Raw genomic sequence first — 17237 nt, 5'->3', positions numbered from 1 at the left:
GGCCAATTAGCGGGCTCTTTGGTTTGCTTGCAGTCAGTCAGTGGTGAATAACGTTGCTGTCGTTGCGGGACGTGTGTTTTATAAGGAGCTGCTGTATTCGAGGAGGAAGCAGTTGGGAAATGCAGCGTTAAGTAAGTAATCGAAATACGTTGTTATTCACTTTAATAAATAAAATAAAAGTCCACGTTTTACGGGTTTCTAGGCAACTTGTTCGGCGACAGCCTGCCGCTCGGCTTCAATGTCAGATTGTTTTCAGGTAGGAGGCTCTCAGTGGGCAGTCAACGATTTGTTTAAAGTGAACGGTGTCCCGGAAATACGTAGCTTTACTTAAAGCTACATAATATTATCGACATTATTACTTGTATTCCAGGCTATCCCTCCGGGTCCTGTGCTTGTAGCTTACAGTAACTGTTACACTTCGTTTACGCTAAACGCTAGCTTAAACAAAACACAGTTTTAACTGTTGGAACTGGCTAGTGGAAGTATGATAGGAAATATTGTCAGAGAGTAGTTGGCTAGCTAAACTTCAAATAGACTGCATAGAAAGTGGGTAATTTCACAAAATGTTTAGCTAAAGTCATATAAAAGTATTTATATATTTGTTTAACCTGCTATTATCAGAAGATAGAAGAAAAATCTGCTAGTTTTTTTTGATGTACAACTTGCATTACTATTATACAACCCTGTGTTCAACTCTCATTATATAGACTGAAGTCTGTGCTGCTTGTATTGTAGGTCTGTTGCATCAATACCTCTAATGCTGAGAGGTGTGTCTTCTATCTCATGTGGGTGACAATTCAAAATACACTCAATATAACTTGTCCTGCTTTGAAACTGGGTCATGGTTGAGAATCTAAAATGTCAGTCAAATTTAAAGTATATTCTTATCAAATATGTGGCCCACTTTTGGAGATTTTATACTGGAAAGAAATATTGATTTCTGAGTTAAAGGATCACACTTGTTGAGTAGTCAGTCTAGGCTTTTCTAAGCTACGTGGCTGTAGGCTTGCCATCTGTCTCGCCAGGCCCGCAAGATGATCACTGAAACCAAAGGGCAGGTGTGTTAATGAGCGACTAAAAATGTAATTCACAAAATGAACTACGTAGAAATAATATTCTGTTTTCTTTCTTAAAACTATTTCTGCTCTGATAGTTGCTTTCCAATGACGAGGTGCTGTACAAGTTTCCAGTGATATCTATATACTAATGGTGGAAAACACAGGAGCAGAATGATTGTGATTGTGTGGTTCTGCAGACAAATCAGCATGCTGTGTGTCTGGGATTAGCCTGATCAGCTGATTATAAGAGCATTGAGATAAGATGCTCCCGGCCTGTAACCTGTTAAACACCCCTGTGGTGACAATAGTGGCCAACCCAAATCACAACAACAGCAACAACAACAATCACAACAAGCTGTGTGGAAGACTCTCTATATAAAAGTACATTTAAATATATAAATGATCTATTGGGTGGCTGCGAGTACACTATGTGATCACTGTTTAGCTTGTTTAATTAGCTCTCGTGAATCCGGTTGCTGCATGTTTACACCCCTCATCGCTGCACGTCCACCTCCACTGCCTCGTAATCCAGACTTTGTTGAATCGTTGCTGCTAATCTCATCCTCTATTTCAGGAGCACTGACTGCGTAGGTCGATCTTGTGGCGAGCGTTGTGTATCCTGCACATGTAGTAGAAGATCCAGATTACGTAGCCTGAAGGCTGCACTGCAACCATGCCGGAGTCCTCCATGGGTGAGTTTAGATTTTAACGTGTGTAGACCACTGAATATGTTTTGTGAATGAGACATGTTAAACAGTTCATGTCTCAGAAACGGTACAATATTTCGACATGGGATTTGACTTTAGGTTAGTTAGATGAAGTACAGTACTGCAGTTTTCTACCTTCAGCAGTTGTGTGTGGGTTGCTGTATAATTTTCTCTATATCTGTGTCAAATGTTGTGAGTTAGGAACAGGTTAAACATAAATGGCACACGAATGCTATTCTTAGTTTTTGTAACCTCAATTTTTGTTATGTTTATTGTATGCGATGTGGTTTCCTTTTCTTGGCAACAGATTAGCGTAAGGCCATACTTTATATATTTGACAGAATTTCTTTCCCCCAGAAGTCAAGGACATTCGCAGCAGCTCCGTTGAATGTGGACCATCTCCCTCGAGGCGCTATAGCCAAGCCTCTCTGCCCCTGCACAGAAACTACATGCTCAGTTCCTTCTGCACAGAGCACAACGTGCAGGAATGTCTATCACACATAAATCAGGTCAGTCACCTTACATGATGCGTTATCAGCACAGTTGAAATGTACATACTTGTGGTTTAAAACGCACAATATGACTGCAATCCTTTTCTTCTTATATTCGTCCTTTAACAGGAGGTGTCCTCTCTTGGCCTCCCGCCAGTGTGCACGGAGTTCAGCGGCCCCTCGGAGACGAATGTGGTGGCTCTGCTAAATTGCATGTACGACCTGATTCAGCTGCACCGCAGGGGCCTCCAGACCCTGGAAAACATGGAAGTGGACCAGATTAAGTTCAGCAACAATATGGACTACCTGCAGCTCACCAGCACCCAACTAAAAGTACAGTAGCATTTCAACCCAGTGACTGATTCTCATTAGTATTGTATTTAATAAAAATATAGAAAAAATGTTTAACCAAAACTACCTCAAGTGTGTACTATACTGAAAAAAACACTTTTATATTAAAATCCATGTCCATGTTGTTGTCATATCATAGGAGCAGCTCGAACTGTCCAAAAGAGAAAACACAGGACTCCTTGAAAGAGAACGACAGCTGCAGCTGAAAGTGAAGAGTTTACAAAACTCCCTGAAAAACGAGAAAGATGAGGTACTTTCTTTGGACTCGCTGCCCCGGTTAATGTTTAGTGGATCCACGGGCAGGTTTTTGGATAAACATGATCATTTAAACGGTGAACACTTGTTGTATTTTCTCCTGACAGGTGCAAAAACTCCAGAACATAATTGCGAGCCGGGCCAGCCAGTACAACCATGAGATGAAAAGGAAAGAAAGAGAATTCAACAAACTGAAGGAGCGCTTGAATCAACTTCTAGTTGACAAAAAAGAGAAGAAACAAGGTTAGAGAGAAAACCTGTTCCGCCCCAGAGAACATATTACGTTTTCAAAATCAACCAGCATCTTAACACACAAGATTAAAATATGCATGCACTTTGAGACTCTAATTTTTTCATTTTCTACATTTGTCATGTTGTTTCCTCCAGCCATCGATGTGTTAAACAACATCGGAAGAGCTGACGGGAAGAGAAGCCTTTGGAAAACTGAAAAGACAGAAGCAAAGTAGGTTTGCTTCTAATGGCTTTTTGTCTCGTCAGTTTACATGATCTATGAACATTGTCTCTATAGACATTTGTACGTGTAAATAAAAGGTTAGGAACACAAGAGACTGAAATAAACTGTATGATCTGATAATGTACCATTCATCCTAGTTTTCGGCAAAATGTATTTATTTCATCCAGCCTGTTTGACAATGCTGAATTAGTGATATTAGTATGGCTTTAATTCATTTCCTCTGTAGACATGTGTGTGTATGACATTGTAGCAAATGAACATAGATGATTGTCTTTGTCATCCCAAGGCATGAGGGGGAGATGTATAAGACTCTGCTGAGTGACTATGACACCCGACAAAGGGAGTTGCTGCTGGAAAACGCGGAGTTGAAGAAAGTTTTGCAGCAGATGAAAAAAGACATGGTGTCCATTCTGAGTTCAAGGACACCAGCGCCGAAAGACGATGATGGATTACAGGTAGGACACTTTTAGATATCGTACCAGGGGGTTATTAAACCACCTATTGCCCTCTTTTGCTCCCCTTATTTTAACAGTAACATTCGGTGGAGAGCATCCTAAAAACTAAGCAGATAAACACAATAACCACACGTGTGCCAGTTATTTAGTCTATGTTTGCCAGATGTGCTTCAGATAGATTGTAAAATATTAAAATGTTCGTTGTCAGGCCGACTCGGAGGAGGAAGAGCAAGTGTTTGATTCAAGTAATGAAAGTCTTGAGAAGTATTGTGTTCACGCCCGGGAGAAGCTGACCAACAGTATTCGCCTCCAGTGGAGAAGACTCAAGAGCCACGTCGAACAATTGGACAGCCAAGGTATACATTATTCAACCGAAGTTACGTTATATACCAAAGACAAATTAATACACAGAAGACTGAGGTACATATGATTGAAAAATTTGATTTTCTGGGTTGTTTTTTTTCAGCATCTTTAGCTCAGATGGGTGAGAACAAAAACAGCGATGCTGTTCCCCGAGAGACTCACGAGGAGGAGATGGACCGACTGAAGCTGGAGATCCAGCAGTGCAAAGACTTCATTCAAACACAGCAGCAGCTCCTGCAGGCGAGACTAACATTTTAGCCATTAAGCTGTTTGGAGAGTTCATTGGTTCACGTGGCCAATGTCAAGAGTCAAATTCATATTGTTGAGACAAGAATGCCATATAACCAATATTCAATTTTGATGAAGAGATGAAGGAACACTTGGATAGTTTAACTGCTAGTTCTAAATATTAGTTGACACTGTAGCTTTAACTCTTTGTTTACTCCCGCTTTTATAGTTTAAACCGAGCACCTAAATTGAAACCTTGTTTGCACGTCGGAGGAAAGATATTGTACGTCATTTGTTGTGGCTTTAACACACCATGCCTCTTCTTTTTCTTGCAGCAGCAGCTGAGCTCCCCGTGCGACGAGGAGGCCGCGTCCCTGCTGAGCGACTGCTACATGCTGCAGGAGAAGGAGCGCTTCAGAGAGGAGTGGAAGACCCTCGAGGAACAGAGGAAGATCTTTGAGAGGGAGAGGAGGAACTTCACTGAAGCGGCGATAAGACTAAGCCATGAGGTTATTTTACAAAACATCTTCTTTTTCAAAAGTTGGTCTGAAATAGAATTAATAAACCTGTGTGCTAACTTTGAAAAGTGTGACTGTTTTTGAGATGACTCGTGTGTGGTTTGACTTGCAGAGGAAGGCCTTCGAGGACGATCGGGCAACGTGGCTCAAACACCAGTTTTTAAACTTGAGTCCGTTTACTGACTCAAAGAAAGCCCAGATGTCGAAGTCAAAAAGTGCCTTTTTACTATGTGAGTTTCTACTCCTTTGCATTGTACCGGCCTAGTTTGCCTTTGTCTTGGTATCATTGATAATAATTGTAGAGTGATCAATGTGCCTATATCATTCCCTCGTACCACTGTGATGCAGATTTATTTAACTTAAACACTTCTATTTTATTCTATTTATCAATCACACTATAAGTTATTGGTTTATATTATTATATCTATCCACTGTTACTTGTTTTTATATAAAACTATCAGTGAGTCACCTCCCTGACAAGGATCAATAAAGTTTCACCTTATTTTTGCAGCTAAATCAGAGGCAACTGCTGTGTCGGCTCCAGAAAAGCTCATGAAATACCCGTCTGACTCAACCTCCCCCACGCCCAGATGTTTCCCCGTCACATCGTCATCAACAGCCGACGCGTCTCGCACACATCGCCTTATCCCTGAAAACAGGTATGTGGTCTTTATTTGAGCAAATCATTCAAAAATACCTGTGAAGGAAATGAAAAGGAATGCATATTGTGTTTCCAGATCAACCAAACCAAAGACAAAGACTGAACACGTTGAAGAATCGAGCATCTTTTTGAATGGGAATGTTCCATTTCAGCACAAACGGTGGAACGGCAGTGAAGACCACAGCAGCCACACACTCCCTAAGGGAAAGACCAGCTCTATATGAAGCCTTCATATAGAGCCTCTTTCAGGATTATTGTTAATGTCCATTGATTATGGGTGATTTGTGGTATTTCAGAAATGCACCTAACTCGATGGTAGACTGTAAGATGATTAAAGCTGTTCACAGTCAACACCAAACCTTATGGTTAGCTGCTGTGCAAGTTGTCCTTTTTTTTATTATCTAACTGTTTTATTTTTAGATAATGTGATAAATGTATGTATTTATTTATTTATATGTACTATAAATGTAGGTTTGGCAGTCAAACCGTATGTCTAGGATCTTAATTCGATGCTAGTTTTTTTTTTTTTTTTTTTGTCATAGAAGGTGTGTTCTGGTAATGACACTTTGTTTGGCCCCACATTCACAGTCGCTGTTGAACCCAAACTGTTTGTCGTCATGTTAAACTTGTTAAACTTGTCAACCGGCACAATGTTTTAGAATGTATATTTAATGCTGCTGTTTAAATTAATGCAATAAGAATCAGGAAAAGTGAAGTATTTTTCTATAGTTTGATGTAGAAATGTAGTTGACAACATTGTTATCTAGTAACTGTTGCACATTAGCAGCAGGCGATGTATGATGAGTTAAATATGAGGTAAGGCCGTAAGTTAATAACATAATGTTTCGTATTGCCGTCAGGCCACTGTGTTTATTTTATTGGCTTTTTACTGACAAATGAAAATAATTCTTACCACATGAATGTGACATGATTTGTAGTCGATTAATCTTGGAAGTATTTATTATACATTCTTGAAACACAGGTTTCTTGTCGTTTCACATTTATTGGCCTCTATCGGAAACAATTCTGAGACACTGATCAACAGAACCGGTTCACCTGTCGCCGTCGAAAGTGGAGACCATTTAAGTAAATGCAGTAAAGCAGACATTCAACAGGGACTGTCTAATAAAGAGGTAAGTGCTTTAATACATTTTTCTGTCATTTACTTTCGTGGCCAATCTTTCAAACACTGTTGTTAATTAATATCTGTAATAAGAGGTCTACACACTACTAATTGTACATTGGTGATTTTGCTGTATTAATGAAATATACATTCAGTAGGCACATTATGTTGTTGTCTTTTTGACAAAAGTCAACCAATGTAGTATTTGGAAATGTGAGCATGAATTGAAACTGAAGAGTTCATCCTCAATTTGCTTGGCTTGGATTGGAGGAAACCTTCACGCATGCATTCTTTAACAATAACGGAATAAACCTTTAAAACTGTTCCAATACACAAAAAGTTCCGTTCACAAAAGCAATGGCTCGACATAATAATAATGTGATCTGATCACCTGCATCACTAATATCCACCCTGTTCCGTTTATATCCAGTGAACTACAGCCACCACACTGACCGATTAATGAATAGTGTATCAGTAGGCCAAAGAACTCGGTTGTGTTGGATGATACTTGAACCGATTGATGAACTTATTCAGACTTGAAATTCAGTTTATTTAAAATTCCATTTGAAATATGCACATAATGTGAGTAACCGACAGGTTTGTTTTTTAAGCACACTGAGCAGTGCAGCTGCAGGCCAGGTGTGCTTCTGCTTTTTCCCTCAGGTCCACGCTGTTTTCTTGAATGCTGCTTAGACTCTCGGGGCGGTTTAGGGCAGACTCTGCACAAGTGAAAGGTAGCAAAGCAATTAGGAACTGTGTCGTTTCTCTCCACATTTTTGGTGTTTTCTGTCACTCAAAACATTTGTCGCCTCTTTGCTAGACTCACCGGCGGGCAGGCAGTGGAATCCGATGGTGACGGTGGCGGTCTTCACAGGCACACAGCCGGGCAGACATTGCAGCACGGGCTCCACAGAGTAGCATCTGGAGTCCTGGCCATGGATGTTGACCTGCCTTTCCAGCTGCACAGATTCCAGCTTCATACGGCACTCTGATAGAAAGATGTTAATACGTGAGTTTCTGACATCTAACAGCACAAGAGACCTGCTTTAACCAAATGCAGTTATATGACAATATGATGCGAAAGGATGTTGCTGCAAAAGTGATTCTACATTAACTTTGTGTCTCACCAGTGGTGTCCCTGCAGCTGTCGGCTGGCAGAACCCAGGAATGAGCGTAGCTGACTGCGTTCTTGGTCAGGCGTCCGTTGGGTGTGCGGTACTCCTGTTTGATTTCCCCATCAGCCTTTCCACAGAGGCCACAGGTCTGTCCTCTCATCCAGTCCACAACTTTAATCTGCATTGCAAGATCATATGCAACATTGTTAGGCTATCAAATATAGTATATCAAAGGTGTAAAAGCTCTCGAATGTCTTAATCTAAAAAACAATTACTTAAATCGTCTATAGTCTTGCAATTACCGTCCATGACTTTGCGTCGAAATACACTTCATAAAGACCATTGCTGGGAGCGTACACAGAGATGCCTTCAGCCTTTGGCCTGATCTCGATTTTAGCTGTAAAAAAAAAAAACAGTTTCAAAGTATTTTATCTCAGCCGGTTTCTTTTCCTTCTTTTTTTTTTTTTTTACATTATTGGGACTTTATGTTTTATATTATTGCAATATTAAATCACATGTTTGTAGACCAGCTCAAGATTTTGAGGGAGGGATGCGTATAGAAACCTGTGGGATGCCGGTACGGCAGGTTGGCCAACAGTATTTCCATTCCATTGACCTTCACTGCAACACCAGCGTTCTTTGAGTACAGATCAATGTCACTGTGTGGAAATGAAAACGTAAATTTTTGTTTTTGTCAGGTTGTGGATGAGAGTTTCTTTCTTGTTTTTAACGGACACTCACATGTCAGCGATTTTCACATTGATGTGGTTCTTTTCTAGAAGATCCTTCTTCAGCAGAACCATGAATTTCAGTTCATTGGTGCAATCTTGTGCCAGAACTTGGTAGCAAGACTGCGGCATCTCGTTCTTGTATCTCCTGTTGTTGAACGTGGTCAGTGTGTCTTTGAGGAAGCTACATTCAGCTGTGAAGATTTTTATAAAAAAATAGTTTAAATCCTTGTCATAGAGCCAAAGATGCATGTCAGTGCCTTTCATATTAAACAATAATGTCTTCCATTACCTGCGCCAGCCTTGGCAAGCCAGTAGTGGGCTTTGTCGGTAAGGCTATCGAAGGGGGTGAGACCTTTGATTTCTTCAAGTGGCAGAGGGATGGGAAGATGCAACGCCAGCTTATAGATACGCTGTTGAACAGAATGATTCACATTTATCAAGAAAAAAAATTCAAAACAAACATGATTTCATATTTTGGGAGAACTACTTAATCGTTCATACTGATGGTGTTTTCCAAATGAGGTCAATGATCCTGTCAGATGTGGCAACCACTGTAAATGAGAGCTGATTCATGCTGTGTTCCTCCTTTCCTTGAATCCAGCGAGCCTTTATGTAGGCAGGAACGAAGTCTAAAACCCTGTAAAATATATATTTTTCCGAACATCAGACATGTTCACTTAGTCTCTATTGCATGTGAGTAGGCTAACGATGAAGTTTCATACTTCTTTGCAGCATGTTCAAGGGCAGTAGGCAGGTTGTTCCAGGCCACTCTGAGGCGAGCTGCAGGGCTTGGACCAAGTAGACCAGTCTCAGCAGTGATCATGGTGTCAAACTGCTTGCATTCTGCTCCCCACGCAATTTTAGCCTTTTGAGAGACAGCAAATGGGACAATAAGGTGGCCACTTCATATTAATAACTTATATCTATGACATAAGCAAGAAAGTGTCTTACTGTGACTTTGTGCTTGCTAAGCAGAACTCCATCAGCACATAACTTCCAGTTATCATCGGCAGCCAGGGCAGCCAGAATGATCTGGAGTCTGGCAGTAGGTCTGTCCAGGTAGACCGCCAGTTGGTATCCCAACACCTTTTTGTCAGCTCTGACAGCACGGAAGATGATGGCGAAGGTTGGAGGAACTTCATTGCCAAGGAATTTGTTCTGTCAATCCAGGTATAAATCATGTGAGTACACCAACAAACCCATCAGTGAAAAGATTTGAAGAAGGATTTTCTATTATTTACGATGACCAAGATTCACCTGTTTGTAGATGGCCTCAAAGCTTGCGGCGCTGCTTCTGCTTCTGGAAACTGCGGCTGCTTGAGAGTTGAGAGCCTGCAACAATAATGTAGGGAAGTTGAAGGGCCCACGAAAAAGCCGCAACCCAAATTAATGTGTGCAAACTATACAATATGTTGTCATTATATGTTACTGGTATTTTCTACTTATATATTATAAGTACCTGCTTCTTGTGGTTCTTCTGGAACTTTTGGTGAGAAATCACTCGCTGTTCAGAAGAAATACTGGTCAGATTCCACGCTTACTATGATGTGTGGACACATTCATGTTTCTTTCTATGCAAATGATCATGAGGTATTTACCTTTGAGAGAAGAGCACTGGAGCTAGAGGAACTTGAGCTAGCGCTGAAAAGCGATGCAAGGCTTGATGCGGAGCTGGACCTGCCCACAGATCTGGAGGAGCTGCTGCTGCTGCTGCGTCTGCTGCTGCGAAGTTTACGGGTTGCTAGAGAAATGGCACGAGATGAGGAGCTGGAAGAGGATCTGGAAGAGGAGCTAGAAGAGGAGCTGGAAGAGGAGCCAAAAGAGGAGCTGCTGGAGCTAGAGGAGGAGGAAGATGAGGTGACATTCTTCTGGCCTTGAACCAGAATTTTCCTGAGCTTCATCAAGGCCGGTCCTCCTACAACTTCTTCACTCAGGTTTATCTGTTTAATGAGCTTCTCTGCAGCCTTTGCTCCGATTTGAACCTCAATCTCCAGTCTCTCAATGGCTTCGCCTTCAACTGAAAGTATCATTATTATGATTAGATTATACCATTAATAATTGGTTTGTGCACACTGCTTCCACAAAATCCACAAAAGAATTGGGTTCTCACAATACTTACTATGTATGACAGAGACAGCAAGAGAGTGCCTTCCAATCAGTTTGTACAGGGCAATGTCCTGGATAGCAGCAGCGTTTTCAGTGGCAATCTTCACACAGCCCTTCATTCCAATGGCAGCAGCTTTAAAACAGTACTTCTTCTCATGCTGAAATAATTTGCGAGCTGCCATGTCCTGGTTAAAGACCTCTGAGGATTGTGACTATAAAAAGAAAGACATTAATTATATGGTAAATGTAGATATTATTGTTCATAATCAATCATAAATCACAAAAGACAGTGTTTAAAGCTCACAGTACTAGCAGATGCAGATGGAACAATCCTAGACGTGAGAGCCTCCCTTGAGATGGCCTGCAAGGCTTTGTCAGGGAAGATGGGAATGATTCTTGCAGCAGGAAGATCCTCAATATTTCTTGCTATGGCAACAGTCTCAACTCTGTTAAAAGATATATAATCATCATAACATAGACTCCACATAGACTCTGAAGATTTATACAGCTTAAAAGAGACGAGAAGATTTTAATAATTTTAAGAGCACACAGTATGTTAAAAAATGTCGGGCTTACCGCACAGCTGCAATGTTTTCAGGCACGGAAACGGGTAGAGCTTCGAACTTAAAGTAGCCCTCATTAATGTTGAGTCGTGCAGCGAGTTTGGCAGGCATAATGGAGTTGAGTTTAGCTCTTGATACCACGGCAGCTTGGAGTAAGTCGGTGTTGACCCCCATCACAGCAAATGTGTTCACAGCAGCGCTAGATGGAGAAGATATTTGGATATTTCATTTCATGATATGATATATTTTCAATTTTTTTTATTTTCCTGTCAGATGTTGTACCTACCTTGGTCTTATCTCAGTCTCAAACTCTATGTCTGTCTTAAGAATGTGAGCAAGATGGAAGTTTTCTGGTAGAGCTGGTGTTGTGACAGCCTTGACTAAGAAAACAAATTAACAAATGTCACCACTTGGCATAATACTTTTGGCTCCACTATTAGATAATATTATGTGCCATGTCCCATCAGTGCTTCAATGCTTTTTAATTGAAGCCAAACAAAAAACGTACCCTTTGGAAAAGCAACGTGACAGTCAATACTTGCCATATCAAGAATTACAAATAGCTGTTTTCAAGTACCTCAAGAGTAACTCAACTTTCGATAGGTAGGACCTGTGGACGCTTCTGCTCACCCTTAACAGCTGCAGCAGTCACAGCAGCAGTGATCAGACTGAGCTCCAATGGAAGACCAGCAGCAGTTGGCATGATACGCCTTACTTCAGTGAGCAGCAAAGGCTTAGCAAAGTTGAAGGAAGCACCAGACAGCAGAGCCTTGATGGCGTTCCTACCCATTGCCTGAACAGAGGGTCCAGTGGCGAGCTGTAGGGAAGAATTTATTAAAACTATTGGCACTTGCAAAAAATAGTGTGCTGAACAATCTTTCTTGAAATCTTGAAGGAGACATAATCATTTGAATCATACTGCAATGGCCCGGTCAATCAACACTTTGTCAAGGTTGGCAAAGGCAATTTCTTGTCCAAAGAATTTGACATAGATGGAGGCCAGAGGTGAGCTGGAGGGCAGCGCCTTCCACTGCGAGAGCTGTGGAGAAAGGAAACGCACAGTCCAACTTACTCTCCTGTTGCATGTTATCATGTGCCTTTGTATGCTATTTAATCTTGGTATTTTCAACTTCCCAATGTTTCATACTTACAGCCTTTATGACACGCTTCATCTTGGTGATCCTGTCAACATTATCAGTGAGTGCAGGGTTTTTCAGTAAAACCTCCTGGAGTCCCTCAGTTCTTACACCAACCTAGGAAAAATGCAAGATGTTAAAAAAGGTCATTTTCAAATTAAAATACTGAACATATACCTTAGAGGGCAGCTGTTGTCCTATCTGTTTACCTCCAGAACATCAGCAGCAGCACCAGCAAAATAGGCACTGGTCTTAGCCACAATAGATCTAGGCAGAATGGTGGCAGCATCATTGATGTAGAAAGCGCTGGCAGCAGCACCAAGCATCAAGGGATCTGAAAGAGTTGGATGAAATGTTATTAGTTGAGGTGATAGAAAAGAATAAACTTGGTCATGCAAACCAGACAGAATGCTGGCCTTACTGCTGTACATGTCCATGTGGATGGCTTTGCTTAAACGCAAGCTCAGTCTGTCGAGCCTTGGGCTCAAGATTTTGATGGCGACGTTGCAAGCTGCTGCACTGCAATGAAAATGGAACCTGGCTTAGTAAGCAGACATCAGTTCACGAAGATGGACCTGATGATGAATCTGATCAGAGTTGCTGTTACACTGAGGCATGGATAGCGGCGGTGCTCCTGGTCAGGGACTTCATGTGAGAGTAGGTGAAGCTTGCCACCTGCAGGTTCTGTTCCGTCTTCACAATATTGGCAAGAGTTGTCACCAAACCCATTGGAGGCCTCGTCTCAAACAGCACGATGCACGCAAGCATACGAAGCTCTGGGTGAAGAGCCTTGTCCATGTAGATTTGAAGAGCCAAATCCTGGACCTAATTTACAAGAGAAAGTAAACTCTGTATGAAGTGTATATGCAAGAATTTAAAACATTTCGAAATATGTTTTGGTGTTAAGAATTCACCATTCTGGGCTCCTTCTTTGCAATGTTCCTCAATGCCATGACGGCATCAGCATGGACTCTCATGGGCAGAGATGCAGCTGCAGTGCCATGAATGGGCAGGATCTTTGAGATCGGCTTAAGGCTAGTAGGATGGCCAGTGTTACCCAAAACCTTCACGAGCAAGATGATGTCCTTGGTCTCACCCTTAGCGACAGCGTCTGCGAGGAGAGCCTGGATGGGCTGTTGGGAGAACATAAACAATCCTTTTCCTATCCAGAAATGTGCAGAAGATTGTGAAGTAATATGAAAAGAACAAGGTTATATCACCTTTAGAAGTTCAGCGGGGCAGACAGCCTTTTCAGCACAGTGTTTTGCAATCATGGTGCCAAAGCCAAGGAGGACGATCTCACGCAGAAATGGGTTTTCCACTATCTTGTTATCGTAAGCCAGGGCCTATAAGAGCACTACAATCAGAAATGTTTTACACCCGCATTTTTATTACGGACAAAGTAACTTTGTGGTATACCCACCTCAAACAGCTTGAGGGCCTCAGCGTTTGCTGTCACCATGTGAACAGATGCAATCAAAGCCTGAGCAGCTTCAGCAGTGGTCAGTTCATCAGCTTGGAATTTCTCCTTGATGAATTTCAGAGCAGCAGCAGTTCCAATGGCAGGGATGGCATCCAAGATCCACTGTCTGAAAATGTAGTGAGTGAAACTCTCTCCATGTATTTTCTTAAATCCTAAAAATTGTTGAGAGAGAAACTCACCTGTAGGCAGGTTGGGTTCGGTATTGGCTCCAAAGCCTTTCCAGATCTTCAAAGCGGGCTACACGGAGGAGTTGAATGAGTTCCAAAAACTTCAAAGGAGCATCCTCATGGACCTTCTCCAGATTGTCGGCAACCAGAATATTCAGAACCTCCACAATCTAAGAACACAGAACAGAAGAGGAAATAGTTGAATATCGTATCGACTGACTTCACTGATCATTCAAAGCAGTCGAAGACGATACCTGGGCGTGCATGTTGGTGATCTTCAGTAGCTGAATGGGTGACTGAAGAAGTTCAGTGGAAAACTCGTACTGAAGAGAGCCACGATGAAGATACTGAGCATTGATGAGTTCAATGGGTTGCCTCTGAACCTCAAGGAAGACGAAGGATTGCCTTGAAAGTAATGTGCAAAAAGGTTAATTTGCCACTCCATTAAATCCAAACACTGCCATTATTTCATTCTTCGAATGCTTACATACTTGGTCTCCATCTGAGCGGCTCCATTCATCTCAGTGAAAGGTGAGAACTGGATCAGCTCATTCACAGTGGCCTCCAGGATCAGGATGCCCTGAGCAGCTTGCTTCAGTACATAGTTGTATGCTGTAGCTCCTCTCAGGTTCTTTGAATCCTGTGAAGACAAACCGCATAGTTACTTAGTCATGCAACTTTCTCTGCTTGTCGTGGATGTACGCATGACACAAAATGAGTTTGAACCAACCTGCTGGCATTTGGCACATTTTTCAGTGTAGGCCAACCCGATGTCCTTGATGATCTTCTCCTGACAGTGGTTCAGATCCCTGGTCTTTGTCAAAAGGATGCGTTCAGCCTTTTGGTCTTCACTGATGGCGTAGAGGGTCTTGCACACACCCTGAGCTCCGGCCTAATGAGCGAAAAACATAGGTTTACTGGGGAAATTCATCGTGCTATAATGTATTTAGAAGGTACCAAAGGATCTTTAACAGACCTCCTGCATCTCGTAGACATTCTGTGTCTTCTTGATATTGAGCTGCAGGACATTCAGGATACCTCTGTACAAATTCAGCACCATGGTTGAAACTCCCTCAGGGGCGTACATTTTCCCAACAACACCGTTGGCATACTCAAACTTGATGGGAATCAAGAGCTGAGGTGCCAGGGCTGAAGTCAGCTTGGTTGCTGGGATTAAAGGATCCTTAGGCCAGATGCCGCTGTACTCAAAGAGCTCCGGTTCCTCAAGCTAGTGTAAATTGAAGATTTATTACTATTACTGGGCAGTATGCATTTTGAAAGTGAAATGATTGTTGCTTTCTCCTGGTTTTGATATTTACCTTCAGCATGTACAGGTTATTGGCTGGGATTGCACTGATGAGAACTTTGCTGTTGACTTTGATTCCAGCTCTTGCCAAACCTTCCTCTGGGAGGCCGCCGAGGAGCAGTGCCTCATACTTGTATACATAAGTCTTACCGGCAGCAAAATCAGGAGCTGTGAGAACAATTTCACTCAGTAAGTGTTTTACCTTATCCTGGAAATCTATTTGAGTTATAAATTACATCATATTAACCATAAACTATGTAGTATGTATTTTAACTTTAGAAGTTAACACCTTCATGTAACTATGGCTGTCTCAAATGTTTCAATGCATTGTGCATCCCAAATACTCAATGTTTTTTTGAAAAATGGAAGCTGTCTTGTAAGATTATAATAAAGTACTGAACTTACCAAAGTTATGAGGTTGACAAGCTGAAATGACAGTAAAAAAATTAACAATCCATCAAGTAAATTCTAAAACTATTAAACAAAATGCATTACAATTTAGAGCCTGACCGATAAAGGATTTTGAAGGCCGATACCGATGCAAATGTTTGTTGATTTAAAAATCCAATATTCCGCTTTATTGGCCGATATTTTTTTCAGAAACGCGTAACAAAACATTAACAGATTTCCCTAACATTAGTTATTTGTAGTTATTTATGAGTCTTCACTAAAATAATATGATAATGCAGTTTAAAAATAAACTTGTTTATTTTATTGTCACAACGGAACAGAGGAACATCAAAATATATTAAAGTTCTGATAAATAAAATGTATAAAAATACAAACTTAAGATATAAAACTTAAAGTCTATTGAACAAAAACACAACAACAACAACAACCAAACACAAAGTTACCAGTATTAAAAGACTTGGTAAGCTTCATAAATATAACTTCGAACAAGACTGGAGACAAGTTCTATAAGGGTGTTTCGTCCGTTTTTATTTTATTTTTAAAATATTCATTTATCGTCCATTATAAATGCCGATACCGATAGTTTGGAAAATGCCTAATATCGGCCGATAATATCGACCCGCCGATATATTGGTTGGGCTCTATTACAATTGCGTTCTATCAGAAATACCTTCAAATTAAATAAATAAATGGCTTTAATACAAATTAATCTATTTTTATACACCCAGACACGCTGTATTTGTCTCATCAGCGTAATTCAATGTACAGTATACAGTTATAGTTACTCTGATACTGATACTGATATTTGTTTATGTATTATTGTAATAGCAATGATAGATTATCCTCTCTGTTTTTGTCACTTGACATTTGATTACTGCAGTCTTCTAGGTTATACTCATTTTTTTGAAAGCCTGGGAACATCAACCAATTCGCGTGCATTTTAACATAAAAGCATCAAAATATAAAATATATTATAAGTATAATATATTTATTTTAATAAATTTGGCTGAAATTAAAAATGCATCGTCATATTTAAATGAAAACTGATCAGAAATGTTACACGGAAAACCCTTGAAATTCCAATAATTTGTTGCAAAATCCGAGATCCTACTTACCCGCGAAGGCCAGAGTCAGGGCAAGAACAACCACCCTCATGGCTGATGAGGCTGTGAATGTCTGCAATCACAGGCAGCCTTTTAAGGGGATTTTTTGCTGACAAAGTCCAACTAGGATGTCATGAAGGTATGATATCAACCCTGGTATCAGATAGATAGATAGTTTTTTTTTACTTTTTTTTTTTCTTGGAAGGTGAATATCCGTGGATGACAAGTTAGTTTCACCTGACCTTGTTCTCCTCAGATATGCCGCTTAGAGTTAAGTGGCATGTTTCAAAATGTTTGCTTTGGCTCACAAATTATCTGTTTTTTTTATATGACCTTTTTTGCAAATATACTGTATATGAATGAATAAAAATATAAAAAAAACATGGTTTACTTTAACCCAAGGCTTTGACCACCAGGGTTATAGGGCCCTA

General features: G+C 40.8%; 2 protein-coding genes across 4 annotated transcripts; one reads left to right on the top strand and one right to left on the bottom strand.

Moving 5' to 3' along the window:
• The first annotated feature begins 21 nt into the window (after positions 1 to 21).
• LOC311014980 (afadin- and alpha-actinin-binding protein-like) lies at positions 22 to 6544 on the top strand. Of its 3 annotated transcripts, none has more exons than XM_084011960.1 (14): positions 22 to 131; positions 1633 to 1750; positions 2126 to 2274; positions 2386 to 2589; positions 2747 to 2857; positions 2970 to 3105; positions 3250 to 3325; positions 3624 to 3792; positions 4001 to 4148; positions 4259 to 4395; positions 4719 to 4892; positions 5014 to 5131; positions 5413 to 5560; positions 5639 to 6544. In XM_084011960.1, exons 2-14 carry the CDS (start codon positions 1732 to 1734, stop codon positions 5784 to 5786), a joined length of 1737 nt encoding a protein of 578 aa, XP_083868086.1. In that variant the 5' UTR covers positions 22 to 131; positions 1633 to 1731; the 3' UTR covers positions 5787 to 6544. The 3 variants fall into 3 exon arrangements, with proteins under 3 accessions (XP_083868086.1, XP_083868087.1, XP_083868085.1); XM_084011961.1 differs by having other exon boundaries at positions 2123 to 2274; positions 4722 to 4892; XM_084011959.1 differs by having other exon boundaries at positions 2123 to 2274.
• A 747-nt stretch (positions 6545 to 7291) lies between these two features.
• On the bottom strand, positions 7292 to 16874 carry LOC311015203 (vitellogenin-1-like; the record flags this gene model as incomplete). The annotated part of the gene is made up of 34 exons (XM_084012329.1): positions 16819 to 16874; positions 15698 to 15718; positions 15306 to 15460; positions 14963 to 15214; positions 14717 to 14878; positions 14478 to 14626; positions 14241 to 14391; positions 13999 to 14156; positions 13760 to 13925; positions 13557 to 13682; positions 13251 to 13469; positions 12944 to 13161; positions 12758 to 12855; positions 12546 to 12670; positions 12352 to 12453; positions 12120 to 12239; positions 11831 to 12017; positions 11487 to 11580; positions 11214 to 11399; positions 10942 to 11083; positions 10651 to 10849; positions 10130 to 10548; positions 9991 to 10035; positions 9789 to 9863; positions 9483 to 9689; positions 9254 to 9396; positions 9033 to 9168; positions 8821 to 8941; positions 8542 to 8722; positions 8365 to 8459; positions 8103 to 8197; positions 7813 to 7978; positions 7512 to 7673; positions 7292 to 7404 (listed from the first exon to the last, which is right to left on the bottom strand). The coding sequence occupies exons 1-34, from the start codon at positions 16856 to 16858 to the stop codon at positions 7292 to 7294; spliced, it is 5028 nt and encodes a 1675-aa protein (XP_083868455.1). The 5' UTR covers positions 16859 to 16874.
• Positions 16875 to 17237: the final 363 nt, after the last annotated feature.

This window comes from Eutrigla gurnardus, assembly GCF_963514095.1.
Source record: "Eutrigla gurnardus genome assembly, chromosome: 6".
Taxonomy (NCBI): domain Eukaryota; kingdom Metazoa; phylum Chordata; class Actinopteri; order Perciformes; family Triglidae; genus Eutrigla; species Eutrigla gurnardus.
This window is presented reverse-complemented; position numbering and strand designations above follow the sequence as displayed.

What these genes read in the sequence shown, in the direction of transcription:
- LOC311014980 (XM_084011959.1), top strand. An exon ending in TGAAAAACGAGAAAGATGAG is followed by an intron (nt 2,858 to 2,969) that starts GTACTTTCTTTG and finishes TTCTCCTGACAG; the next exon opens with GTGCAAAAACTCCAGAACAT. An exon ending in CACAGCAGCAGCTCCTGCAG is followed by an intron (nt 4,396 to 4,718) that starts GCGAGACTAACA and finishes TTTTTCTTGCAG; the next exon opens with CAGCAGCTGAGCTCCCCGTG.